The sequence below is a fragment of the Acomys minous genome (genome assembly GCF_964271855.1).
Source record: "Acomys minous genome assembly, chromosome: 1".
Lineage (NCBI taxonomy): Eukaryota > Metazoa > Chordata > Mammalia > Rodentia > Muridae > Acomys > Acomys minous.
Genome location: NC_140483.1, coordinates 151,777,029 through 151,791,030, shown reverse-complemented (window position 1 = coordinate 151,791,030; position 14,002 = coordinate 151,777,029). Strand labels below are relative to the sequence as shown.

Genomic DNA, 14,002 nt, shown 5'->3' with positions numbered 1-14,002 from the left:
TTTAAGGCCTACCTGGGGAACTTAGCAAGACCTTGACAACCCTGTGTATCTGTGGCTACAAATCTGAAGATTCAAGTGATCACAGATCTAAAGCTCGGGGGAAATCTTTCTGTATAAACATATAAAGACTTTTCTCTATTATTCCCCACAAAATTCAGTATAACTGCACATGTTTTATTAGATATTAGAAATATATAGAGGTCATTTTTGTTTTGCTTTTGTGGTTTGGTGGTATTTGTGGTGGGGGTTGTTTTCAGAGAGAGTCTTATTCTGAAACCCAATCTGCCGTAGAACTCAAGGCAATCCTCCTGCCTCAATCTCCTGGGTGCTGGGATTACAGATCAGATGTGAGCCTTTGCACCCAGCTTCTCAAGGTGATTTTCCCTCCTGAGACAGAACTCTGTGTCCCTGGCTGGTCTGGAACTCACTATGTAGGCCAGGCTAGCCTAGAACTCAGACACCTGCCTGTCTCTGCCTCCCATATGCCAGGGTGTACCACCATGCCCTGCCGAAAAGGTGATTTTTTTTAAAGTACGCAGGATGCTGTGGGAAGGGTGCTCCTACACTATAAGCAAATACTGTGCCAATTTATATGAAAGATCGGAGCAGCTGAGGGTTGTTGGCCATGGTGAGTTCTAGAAGCAGTCCTCCATGGATGCTGAAAGACTCTAAATAGCCAGTGTCTTTCCCTAACTCTCATAAGAAAAAGGGGACCCCAGACTCCTTGTCCCACACCAAACCCCAGTCTACCTGCATCCGTAATCTGTCACCGCACCTCGCAGCCCCTGCACATGCCCAGTTGTTCCAGGCCAGGACACTGGGGTCCTAACATACACACTCCTCAGAACATATACTCCTTGACACCGGGCCCTCCATATCAGTGCCTTAACTTAGTTACATTTCTCATTATGGTAGCCAAGTACCTAAAAGGAAGCAAGAGAGGGTTTATTTGTGCTCACAGTTTGAGGGATAGGAAGGCATGGCAGCAGGAGCTACCGCGGCAGCTGCATTCAGTAATCAAGCAGAGAAAGATGAGCTCTGATGCTTCACTCGTACACGTCACTGCTCTCCTCAAGCGGCCAGCTCCCCCTCTGCCCACACTTTTGAGGGTAACCCACCCCATACACCCCAGCCTGTTCACCAGCTCAAGGCCCAGAGTTGGCACATGGGGAGTAAGTATAATATAAATGCTACAGAGACACCCTAAAGCAGGGCGTGAGGCAAACACACCTGGGGCTCTGGACCTGACGGCTTTCTTTTCTCTTCCCAGAGCCAATACAAGTTCGTGTGTGAAGCAATTCTTCGAGTGTATGAAGAAGGTTTAGTCAAGAGGCTGGATCCCAGTTAGGACAACTGTGAAGTGTTCATCCCTCCTCCTTCCCTAGGGCAACTTCCTGAAGAAGGGGACACACACACATGCCCCCTGGAGGCCCCCAGAGATGCCCGTCACTGTGGGGAAGGGATGAGCATTTTTGAACCCAGGCACTTTAATTTTCTGTGGAAAAGACACCCTGTACATAGGAACTGAGGATATAGATATGCATGCAGCTATGACTTCTTTGGGCCCGGAGAGATAAAGCAACAGGGGATTCTCCATGTGGGAGCTGTGCTTTCTCCCAGCGTATCACCTTGGGCAATGAGAGGGGACACTTAACAGTGCTGTTAACGCCCCTCCCACCACAAACCGGACAACATGGTTGCTCAGAGGTTTTGTGTGTTGATCTGTGTAGGACTCCAAGGTCTGAACTTCCTTGGCAATTGGTGTCCATTACCCCTGACACCAGGGGAAACTCAGATGAATGTACCACAGGTAGGGCACAGGGGACTTCCGGCTGGGGGATGAACAGGCTCTATTCTGCCCTCTTTCCCTCCCTCCCTCTGCCTCACCCCTACCCTTTCTGTGCTCACGTGTGTTCCAAAGCACCCCATTCCCCCACCCTCGCATTCCTTCAGGGTCACACCCAGTGCCTGAACCAGTTTCATAATGTATGTTCAGGTGATTTCTCAGCCGAGACGGGGAACTAGACCCTCTGCGTATTGCTGAGTCTTAGCTTTAGAAGCAGGCGAGCCTCTGCTTAACCCCTTACTGTATACTCAGACGCCATGACTGGCATCGCTGACTACTGAATCTCTTAATGGGGATCGCTGCTACTTCAAGCTCTCACACTTGAAACAAGACGATTTTCCTGGGGGTGGAGGGATGAGAGCATCCAAATATTCAGAATTTAGGACCCTTCTGAGAAATGACCTTCTAGTGACGATAAGAAACACTGCTTCTCAAGGGTATGTATGTGTGTCTGTGTGTGATGTGTGTCTGGGTGTGTAGTGGGTGTGGTGGGTGTGGTGGATGGCTTTCTCAGGATTCCTAACGATTCAGATTACAGTCGAGTTCATGTAAAGAATGAGTCTCTGTACAGAAGCACACACGTGTTCATTCGCCCTTAGCTACAGTGGTCTCCGTTTCATTTCAGAGGGGAGAATCAGACTATCTGAAGATAGACGCAATTTGATGTTAATTTATTCTACATACTCTGGGATCTTGATTGTCCTAACGAACTCTGATTGTCCTAAAGAATTCTTCTCTGTGAATACCATGTTTAAAAAAAATTTTTTTTTTTAATTTGTGGCAGGATTGTAGCGAATTATTATTTAAGGAAAATAAATTACATGAATGCTTCAAGGTGGTATTTTTAAATAGCCGTTTTATGCATCCAGAAGAGTGTCAGCAAGTTTCTTAATGTTATTATGGGAAAAGAATACTCTCATGTTACCATGTATGTAGATGAAGCTACATAGATACTTAGCAGGTACTGGACCAATTAAAGAGCTTCCAAGTCGCAACATGATTTAAGGACCCATGCAGAGGAGCTCAGGTTCCTGAAGGTTCTTTATCTGCAGGCCCCGATTATCTGTCTACTTCCCTCCTGCCTGTCTTTTGCCCACACACACATCTTACTACTCAGTGACTGAGTGGGAAGACGCAATGCCCAGTGCCCTGTCTAGTGAGAAACCGGAATTTGCTTCTCCATACCACACAGCACCAAGTAGGCCTACAGCGTAGGAACCTGGAATCTGTGCCTCTCTGTTTCCTTCTATGGAAAACAAAGAGAAACAGCACTTGGAACTTGAGGACAAAATTGGAATCACACTAGGGAAACTAATTTCTGGCTACTGGAATATATAAATGAATGCCAATGAAAGAAGACCGAGGAAGGTTGCCTTTTGTGGTTGGCTCCATGTGCATCAGACAAATGGAACCCACTGGGTTTTCATAGAACAGTGTTCTAGAGGGAAAAAGCACAGAAGATAGAGGACTGATATTTTATTCAACCTGAATTCTGAGAACGCTGTCAGCAGAGCACCAAAAAGATGAGGAGGAGAGGCTGCTGGGCACATTTCATCGGTACCAGGCTGCTTAACAAATCACCGTCTAATAGGAGTGTTTATCACCCCCCTGTGCACAGAATCTAAATGTCCTTGGAGATTGTGTCACTTTCCAGAAGCAAGTTGTTGCGTGTTGTCATGAAAATGCTGCCGTTACACTTGCATAATATTCTGTGCCGCTTGGAAAGGCTGCAGCTGGCCTCTCTCCGCCATTGTTTGGGGCCAACAGCTCAGATACAGCAGATGTTGCCAGAAATGAAGTCCATGGGATCCTGGGAAGGACAAGACAAGGAAATGACCTCAAGGAGCAGAATGCCCAAGGGAAGTAGATCAATACTGCCAGCTAAAAACTAAAGCTCGGAGCACCGGCTTTCCTGCATCCCACACTCCCCAGTGCTCTTACGAAACGGTTTCATCCTAAGAATGGCACAGAATCAGGCTAAATATTTCTCCTGGGAAGTTCGGCTGGATGTGAATGGAGAGGATATTTATATCCTACACTCTCTAGCACTTTCCATATCAGATCAGACACCCCAATGTGCTGGCTTCATGCAAGTGGGTTCTCTGCTGGTAACCACTCTCTAGGACCCATGCATAGTGGTTTGATTTTTGGGGGAAGAAAGGTTAAGGGAAGTTTGTTTAAGGGTAGGGAGCCGAGGTGGTATTTTCAGCTTCCTCCCAGGGTCCCATTGGTATTTGAATGTGCTTTGAGCTTGTGTAGATACTGTCACCACTGTGTTCCAGATACACACACACACACACATCTTTTTCCTTAAAAATTATCATTTGAGGAGCAATAAATAGCCTCTTCATCCTCCCAAGGCAACAAAGAGGCAGCATCACCAAGTGAAAATTGTAAGAGGTAGGACTTAGCCCAGACCTGGGTATTACCCTCAGCCCTCAGTTTATTTCTTTGTCTATTTTGAGTTTGTTTGTTTGTTTGTTTGTTTCCAAGACAGGGTTTCTCTGTGCAGCCATGGCTGCCTTGGACTTGCTTTGTAGACTTGGTTTGGCCTCGAACTCACAAAGATCCACTTGCCTCTGCCTCCCCGAGTGCTGGGGTTACAGACATGCGCCTGGTTTTCTCTGTGTTTCTTATGTGAAGGACTGGTGATCAGGTGGATTAATGAGCTCACAGGTAAATTTCAGGGAAACCGACTTTAACCTGAGCCACATCTGAAGAGCTGACAGAGAGAAGCAGACCCCATTTCTGTGACTTGACTCCAAGGGGTTGCGCAGCCCTTGTCACTGCGGATAAAGATTACTGCCCTCCTGGTTCGTGCCTGTCATCCTGGAGCAGACGTAGTAAAAATGGCCAAGCCCTCGTGACCTCAGCCTGGGGAATCAAACCTCGGAGACGGCTGATAGCTCTGTTGCTATCTTGATAGCTCCTGTACCACTGGAACAACCAAAGGATTGTGCTAAGCCATATTTTGTATAGTAGCGTAGTCACTCAGCAATATGTTTTTCTGTAAATTGGGAATGTTACTCATTCTGACTTGTTGTCAGGGACTCTACTGCAAAAACAGTTTGATCAACATAAAGGCATTCAAGCTGTGCAACACTATTACTGTCTGTCAACGTTTTTATTTGTATGTCTGATTTCTGCAGTTACCCCTTTCGACTCCAGTGCTGTTTTTTAATCTCACCCACCCTCGGGTTATGGTTTCTCATGCAGTCTTTGGCCTTAGCATGCACTTTGGGGTGGCAAATTTTAGACCAAAATTGGGTTCTACCACATTGTGAAAGTAGTAGCTTGAAACAGCCCTACCCTTCATCCTGCCGGGTTGCTGAGTGGCTCTGTGATCAGTGGGGTGCCAGGTTCCCCCCAACTCCAACTCACTCTTCCATCCTCAGAATGCAGCTTCTACCTTGATGCCCAGACATATTCAGGTGCCAGACAGCATAACAGGAAAAGGAAAAGAAAAAGCAAGACCTGCGTCCTTAATTCCAGGACCATATCGCCTTCAAAGGGGGTAGTTTTATGACAGGAAACCACATGGGGCACTAGGAATGTAGCTCAGGCGGTAAAGTGCTGGCATACCATGCACAACGCCTACTATTCCTAGCTGAAATTCAGGTAGTCTAATTTCTGAAAAAGAATTTGAGAGATGATGAAGCCTTTGCCCCTTTGTGGTTTCTCTTTCTTTCCCCATGAGAACAACACAAACAGAATGTCATGTCATATGACTAAAAGAAAATTACTTTGCGCAGTTTTCAGGCTTCTCCATCTATTTTTTTTTTTTTTGATGCCTGTGAATTATTGTTTCTTTATGCCCTGATGATGTGAAAGCTACTGATAAGTTCTTACATAATTTGTAAGTAGCAGTGAAGTAGACACTGAAAGCAGCTAATGGAATAAACAGGTGAACAGGCAGCCTGGAGATACCATCCCATATTGTGAGCAAGCCCAGCACCTCACAGGAGCAGTAGAGATCTCTCTGGTAGTGGTCAGTCCCTTGAGCAGCACCTGACAGTCCAACACTGCCCTCTGGACAGATTCCTGTCCTTCCAGGGTCACATTCATAATGAGACTCCTAAAGCATGACCTTGGGCCCCAGCATGGCTTGTCTGCTCTTGGGGAGGGTTTGGGGGTTCGTTCAACTGCCGTCATAGTTCTGGGAGATGAGGCTTTGGAATTATTCATAGTCTTAAGTCCTGATCTTAATTTCACCCCAGGTTCTCCAGCTGTTCCTCTCCCATTTAAAGGTGGTGGCCTCCTGAAAGCTTAGGTTGACAGGCTGCCCCCAGACCTGGCTTGGGTGCTGCAAGGCTCACACATTTTGACCTTGCTTGATGCCCTGGTCTGGTGTCTTCACACGTCAAGGCCATTGCTGTTGATAGCTGCACTTGGGAGGACAAAAGACTTGGCACTTTTCAATGCTTGAAGATGTTCATCAAGTCCCAAGTGCAACCGACCAACCAACCGCCTGCTCTAGAGGAGAGCACGATTCCTTCCTGTCACTGACTGGCTTTAGTTCATGTCACTTTGATATAACCTTCTGAAAAGCGACAAGGCCCAGCATTCACACTTCTGCACCCTGCCACCATTATGTCTCTTGCTGTGGTCTGAATATAGAGCCTAGCTTCCAGGGTAGCACAGGAACCAAGTTCATCCTATGTGTGTTTTTCCCAATGCTGACCCACCGAGCCCGTTAAGCCCTTGTCATGTTGTGGATGTGATTTATAATGTAGTTGTTTACATATCCAATTCTGAATCCAAAAACCAAAGCAAAGGTGGCTGGAGTGAAGTAGTTTACTTCTTACAAACATGAGCAGCCCAGAGCCCAGTACAATGGCTCCTCTATTGACAGTGGTTACTGTTGATGTATAGCCTCCAGAACATGGTCTAAAAATGGCCCCGGTAATGCCAATTGTTATAGCCACATTGTGGCCAGAAGAAAATAAAAGGAGGAAAGGAGGGTGAAAGAATGTGCTTTCCTTTCTCTTAAAGATAAGTCTGCACAGCTTATAGCAAGATGGTAGGCAAAAAAAAAAAATGGTAGGCAATACCTATATTCTGGATGGTATTCTCTACAGCCAAAATTCAGGGTTATTTTAGTTTTAATTGTGTGTGTGTTTGCCCGTGCGCTTCTGCCACATAAATGCAGGTACCCTGGGAGGCTTAAAGAGTGTTGGGTCACTGGAGTTAGAGGAGATTGTGAGCCACCTTAAGTATGGTGTTAGGAACCAAACTCAGGGCGTCTGGAAGAGCAAGCTGAGCCAGCCCTAAAATTCAGTTCTGCCTAATAGGGAGATGACAGGGAGGCACAATTGGCAGCCTCCCCCTGGAAAACACCAGTCTTAGCCACCCTCCACATGAGCGTACAAGAGTCAATCTTCATTTCTGACCAGAAATGGCCTTGCTGCCCCAGGCCTCCCAAGACCTTTTAAGAGATGACTGAAGCAGAGGGCATGGAAGTACATTGACTCCGTTGACACCATCTATACCTATTTCTCAGGAAGGAGTGAAGGATGGTCAGCCCCGTGGCTGGCAGGTGCTCAGAGCTAACAGCAGGACTGTGTCTGAATGGCAGCTGGATGGATGTGGATGTGGATGTGGATGGATGTGGATGCATTGTCCTTCTGGAAATGAAGTCTACATTAGGGACATGCCAAGCTGATCTCTGCAGACTCTGGGCAACTGTCTTTACATGTAACTCGCGCTACAGACACGTCTGGGTTGTGTTCACCCCACTTGGCCCCAGTAGATGATCTTTGTGTCATTCTAATTTACATATAAGTCTATTCAAATGGTGTTGGTAGACAGAGATAGTTATTAAAGTGTCCCTCTCACAGGGGCGGAGAGATGATGACTGGATGGCTAAGAACTCTAGCCACCCTTCCAGAGGACCCAATGCAATTCCCAGCACCCGCACCAGGTAGCTCACAACTTCCTTTACCTCAGTCTCCAGAGGTTCTGATGGCCTCTTCCCACAAATGTTTAAAATAGCCTCTCGGGGCTGGAGAGGTGGCCCATGCTGCTCCTTAAGCAGATCCAAGTTCTATTCCCAGCACCCATATTGGGTGGCTTCCAGCCTGTGACTCATGCTCCAGGGGAGCTCTGGGCTTCCATAGGCACTTGCACTTAGATGCACATACACAAAGATCAGTAAGTATTTTAAACTTTAAAGTAGCCTCCTTAGAGGATATATATAGTTATCTAAATTTTCACTGGCTGCTGTAACAGTAAGACCAAGGCTGGGCGGCTTGAACAATAAACACTGATTTCTCATAGTTCGGGAGGTTTTAGGACGTACTAAACCAAGGTGCTGGCTGATTGGTCCCTGGCTGGCGGAGTGCAGCCTTCACATATAACATCCTTACATTTTTGTTTTTCAAGACAGGGTTTCTCTGTGTAGCCTTGGCTGTCCTGGACTCACTTTGTAGACCAGGCTGACCTGGAACTCAACGATCCGAGAACCCATCCTGGTATCTTCCTTTATTTTTCAGGCCCCTCAGATTATCCTGAGGGCCGTAACCTATGACCTCGTCTAACCTGTTCCCTCCCAGAGCCCGCTTGTCTTAGTTACTTTCCTGTTGCTGTGATAAAAAATAGCCTGACAAAAGCATCATCGGGGACAAAGTCTAGCTGGTTCACAGCTTCAGGCGACAGCCGATTGTTGCTGAGAAGTCAGGGCAACCAGAACTGATCCTATTACATCTGCAGTCAGGAAGAAGGAGGGAAAGGAGGAGGAGGAGGAGGAGGAGGAGGAGCAATAAATACATGTGTGCTATGCTCGGCACACACTCCTCATTCAATACAGAACCCTGGACCCAGTTAAGCCAATCCCTCATGTACGTTCACGGGCCAAACTATCTAGACAATTTCCACTGAGACTCCCTTCCCAGCTGATTTCACGTTGTGCCCCATCAAAACTATCACATTATCCACCTAGGAAGATAGCTTCACTTTATGAGTTGGTAAGCATTTTTAGCTTTTCTTACTTATCCTAGTTTTTTCTAGAGGCCCAAGTTTTCTCTGAACTTTCTCTCTCCACCTCCTATCTGGGTACCAGCTCTCTGAGGCCCCACGAGTGCTTAGGAACAGGGCTCACAAGCAGACAGTAGGTTGGATGCTTAGCCTGGGTCCAGATGGCCTACAGTCTCGGCACAGGCACTCTGTAGCTTCTCTGATGATGTTCAGCATCCAGTGTGGAGATGACCATATCTCCTCCCTCTGTCGAGGTGTAGCTGCATACTCTCCTGCCCCACCCCTGCCTGGTCCAAGTTACAGACTCTGCCCCATGGCCAGCCTCATGCTCTCGCCATCTCTATTTCTCCTAGACAACACTGTGAATGTTGTCCCCTGGAGCTCTGCAAGGCGACAGCTTCCTCACATAGACCATAAAAGGCACTAGGTAATAATCTGAACTATCCCGGGACCCACAGATGACTCAACAGTGATAAAGGACCCTCTGGCCTAAACTTAGACCTCTTTGCCCTATCCATAGCCAAGCAGTGGTCGCACACGCCTTTAATCCCAGCACTTGGGAGGCAGAGGCAGGTGAATCTCTGTGAGTTCGAGGCCAGCCTGGTCTACAACGGGAGTCCTGGACAGCCAAGCTTACACAGAGAAACCTGTCTCGAGGGGCGAGTAGGGTGGGGGGGGGAAGAATGCTATTTATTTTGTTACTAAAAGTCTACTTTTCCCCACTGTTATTTTTTTTGCCTATATTTTTGCATGCATGTATGTGGGTATATCCATGTGAGCAAATACACATGTGTGTGTATATGTGGAGGCCTGAGCTTGAAATTGGTAGCAGGAGTCTCTCTCAGTCACTCTCCACCTCATTGATTGAGGCCGGATCTCTCTACAGAATCAGCTAAGCTAGCGAGTCAGCTTGCCCTGGAAAGCCCTTGTCTTTTGCCTTCCCAGCACTGGAATTACAGACAGGCCACCATGCCAACCTGACATTATGTGGGTTCTAATGAGCCTTTGCATGGTGCGCTTTCCCCACAGAGCAGTCTTCCCAGCCCCTCAGTTGTTTGTTTACTTGCATCAGACCTCTTGGATCTGCAGTTACAGACTGTTGTGAGTCACCATATGGGTGCCAGGTCCTCTGCAAGAGCAGCCAGTGCTCCGGACTGCTGAGCCATCTCCTGCTCCGCTTTCCGATGTTTCTGTAGCTCAAGCTGCTCTTGAATTAGTGTTGATTCTCCGGCTTCCAGCCTTCCGAGTGCTATTGTGTGTGCCACCACGGCCAGCCTCAGTGGAAGGAGCGTCAAGGAGACTTGATTGGCACCTGTCAATCTTTCAGAACTGGCAGTTGACCACTGCCAGTCCACAGTCCCAGAAGGTGTCTGCAGGAGATTAGATCACTCCTGGCAACTTTAGCTTGCATCCATGCCATCATTCGGTGCCAGACAATGCCAATAACAGGAGGAACTTGTCTCCCCTCCCCTCTGCCACCTCCACATATTAAGTGGACAGCCCATTAAGGGACTTCTAGAGTGGTGTGGCTAGGAAGAATGTCAGATCTGTTTCTGAGGAGCCCATGGCACTCTCCCTAGCTCAGGAGTAGAGGGTGGGCCACAGACACCTCCGGGCCGACCCTGCTGTAGACACACTGAACCTGCCCGACATCTTCCCTGTCACCTATAAACAGCTGCTCCTGCTTCTTGTGGCCTCTGAGTTCTGTTCATTGTTCAGAGCTTGGGGACAGACATTTGTCCTCAGCACATGCACATCTGCAAGGGATGCTGAAAATGCAGGCACTCACATTTCAGCATCTGTAATCTGAGGTATGGAAGGTGCTCTCTGTCCTCAGGATGGAAGTGTCTCCAGATTCAGAAGCTAGACCACCCAAACCCAATGTCCCCAGAGTTCACCCCCCACCCCTTGCTTTATTCAATAGGAAACTGGCTCTGAATTATAGAAATGATTCTGCCTGATAGAACATTATATGACTGGAAATCCATTTCCCCCAAAGACCCAATGAAACCTAATCGATTACAATGTCTGTCAACCCCCATTTCTATTCTTCTATTTATTCATAACACCGTCTCATTGTCTTGTGCTTTCTAAACTAAATTGTACGGCTGATAAAACAGTGAAAAAGAGAAGAAACATGAGATAAAATATGTGTGATGTTGCTGGGAGAAAAATGTAATAGGACAAGCCTAGTGCGGAGGGCAGTGGCGGGAGCAGGGCAGCTGCTGGGCTGTGTCCCCAGGATGACATCACTCCGGCCTAGACCCTGACACTCTGGGAAGGAGCTGTGGTCTTAGATTTCGTTAGGACTGTAGAGAGAGGCCTGCCTGACAAGCTGTGGAGGTGTGCAAACGAGAAGGCACTTGATAGAGATCAAGGCCAGAAGTCAGGTTTCTAAACAACACACACCATAAAAACCACCGTAACATGAGCACAAAAGTCTAGGGAAAACACATTCTAAAGAAAAGCCCTCACCAAGAAGAGACTTGATACCCTATGAGCATATACAGGGGGCGGTAATCCCCCTCAGGAACAGTCATAGGGGAGGGGAATAAGGGGAAAATGGGAGGGAGGGAAGAATGGGAGGATACAAGGGATGGGATAACCATTGAGATGTAACAAGAATAAATTAATTTTAAAAAAAGGGGGGTCAGGCAAAAAAATAAAAAGATAAAATAAAATAATTTAAAAAAAAAAAAAGGAAAGAAAAGCCCTCGGCCTTTCACAGACTGGAGCTGGCACTCAGTCTGTGTTGTGCTTAATTACAAAGAGCTTGTAGGAATTCCCCCCCTTCTGACCTGGGTCAACATTATCCAGAAGCATAGGTACTCAGAGGCCAATGAGCTGGCCATTCCTTCATAAGTCCCGCCCCCAAGTTAAGCACATCTTAAAAGCATCCGTCTGTCTGTCTGTCTGTCTGTCATCTTTCTGTCCCACAGACTTTCTGTCTGACTGTGTGTGTGTGTGTGTTCTTTAAGTCGTTCTCATCCAGGAGGAAACTCACCCTTCTACTTTCTTCATACCATCAAGAGCTAAGAATGATGTTCAGAGCAAGATGTTTGGTAATTTCCATGACAGAAACAACCTACCCATCCCTCAGTTGGTGAGTTAGTAAATAAGATGCAGTGAGTCTACTCTTAGGAATGTTATTATCTGGTCGTTAAGAGCAATGGTGGCGCACTCCTTTAATCCCAGCACTTGGGAGGCAGAGGCAGGTGGATCACTGTGATATCAAGGCCAGCCTGGTCTACAAAGTGAGTCCAGGACAGCCAAGGCTAACACAGAGAGACCCTGTCTCGAAAAAACCAAAAAAAAAAAAAAAAAGAGCAATGAAATACTGATATATGCTACCTAGACTGACCTTAAAAACATTATCAGGGGTTTGGGAGATGGCTTAGTGGGTAGAGTGCTTGCTACCCAAGCATGTGGACCTGAGTTCTAATCCCTAGCACCCATGTTAGAAGCTGGGTATGCTAACATGTGCCTGTATCCCCAGCTCTGTGTGGGTGCAGAGACAGGAGGATTATTGGATTTGCTGGCGGCCAGCCTAGCCCTAGGTTCAGTAGTTCAGTAAAAAGACCTTGTCTCTAGACTTGTCTGACTAAAGCAAAGACAAAACACTTCACATCCACCCCAGACCTCCACTCATGTATGCAGATGCATGTACACCACACACACATAAGTCAAAATCAATTAACTAATTTTTAAAAACACATTAAAAGCTGGGAGGTGGTGGTATACACCTTTAATCCCAGCACTCGGAAGGCAGAGGCAGGTGGATCTCTGTGATTTCAAGGCCAAGCTGATCTACAAAGGGACTTCTGGACAGCCAGAGTTACACAGAGAAACCCTGTCTCAAAAAAACAAACAAACAAACAAAACAAACAAAAAAGCAAAAATAATTTTTAAGAATATTAACAAAAAAAAAAATCATAGGGATAGAGAGTGGCCGAGTGGTTGCAAAGGGCACCGGAATGCAGACCCAGAACCAACAACCCCATATCTGAAGAGCTGACCCGAGGGAACAACTGTAGTGGGCATCCTATAACTCTCTGACAATTCTTGTTTATTTTATTTTAATTGTGTATTTGTGTGTGGACACATGTGTGGGTTCCACAGGGGCCAGAAGTAGGCATGAGCTCTGAGACAGGTTTTAGGCCAGCCCACACAGAATATGAGCCAGATGGACACAGAGAGCCGATATTCAGAAGGACGGAGGACTCTTCTAGATTCTTCTAGACAGGCCTAAGTTCTAAAGGCCTGACATTTGCTCCATCCTCCAGTGAGCCTGACACTGGCCAAAACCTTCTGGCTTGCTTCCTCCTTGCATACGGCCCTGGGGAGCGTCAGAAGCCTCTTCTCCAGTTGCAGGAGCTACCCTGGTCCTGGCCCTTATGTTATTTGAATGCAAATTCTATTACCCCAAGGACAAGCCTTCCAAAGGGACAGGTTTCTTCATTCTGTGCCCCCTTTGATTTATAGTCCTATCACAAATGGGATAATGAATTAAATGAGCACTTGCGTTTGGAGACTGAAGGTCAGACCTTCAAATGGCCTCTTTTAACCCTGCTCTCTCTGCAAGGCGGAGAAAGCTTATCTGTGCCAATACTTTAAGGGTAAGTATTCTGGCCAGCACCCCACAATGTCTCCTTGCCCTGTCCTGCAAAGCATGTGACAGGGAGTGTCCTGAGGGTGCTCTCCACTGTCTCTTCTTTCCTCATGTCCACATGTCTTGTGCCAGCCTGATTGCCCAGGTCCAGCTCAGTGGCCCCTTCCTCCAGGAAGCCTTCCCTGCCTGCACTTTCTTTTTCTTTTCTTTCTTTCTTTCTTTTTTTTTTTCTTTTTCTTTTGTTTTTTTTGAGACAGGGTTTCTCTGTGTAGCCTTGGCTGTCCTGGACTCACTTTGTAGACCAGGCTGGCCTCGAACTCACAGTGATCCACCAGCCTCTGCCTCCGGAGTGCTGGGATTAAAGGCGTGCGCCACCACGACCAGCGCCTGTACTTTCTTCAGCTGAAGCTCTCTGAGTATCTACATCAGCTCATGTTCAACCTCATCCCCTCCCAGGGAGAAAATCATCTGTAGTTCATCTCTATCACATGCACACACATATACACAATACAAATATGAACGCAGGCACACACAGACACATAGACACAACACACAAACATATATGTAATACAAAT

The 14,002-nt window shown here is 47.0% G+C and overlaps 1 protein-coding gene across 6 annotated transcripts in view; it reads left to right on the top strand.

Moving 5' to 3' along the window:
• The window catches only part of PTPN3 (protein tyrosine phosphatase non-receptor type 3), a 154,321-nt gene extending 149,370 nt beyond the window's left edge, over positions 1–4,951 (top strand). For all 6 annotated transcript variants that reach the window (XM_084776069.1, XM_084776072.1, XM_084776070.1 and 3 more), the window contains one exon: positions 1,271–4,951. In XM_084776069.1, coding sequence (XP_084632195.1) covers positions 1,271–1,348 — 78 coding nt within the window. In that variant the 3' untranslated portion in view covers positions 1,349–4,951. The remainder of the gene's footprint in view (positions 1–1,270) is intronic.
• The last annotated feature ends 9,051 nt before the right edge of the window (positions 4,952–14,002 follow it).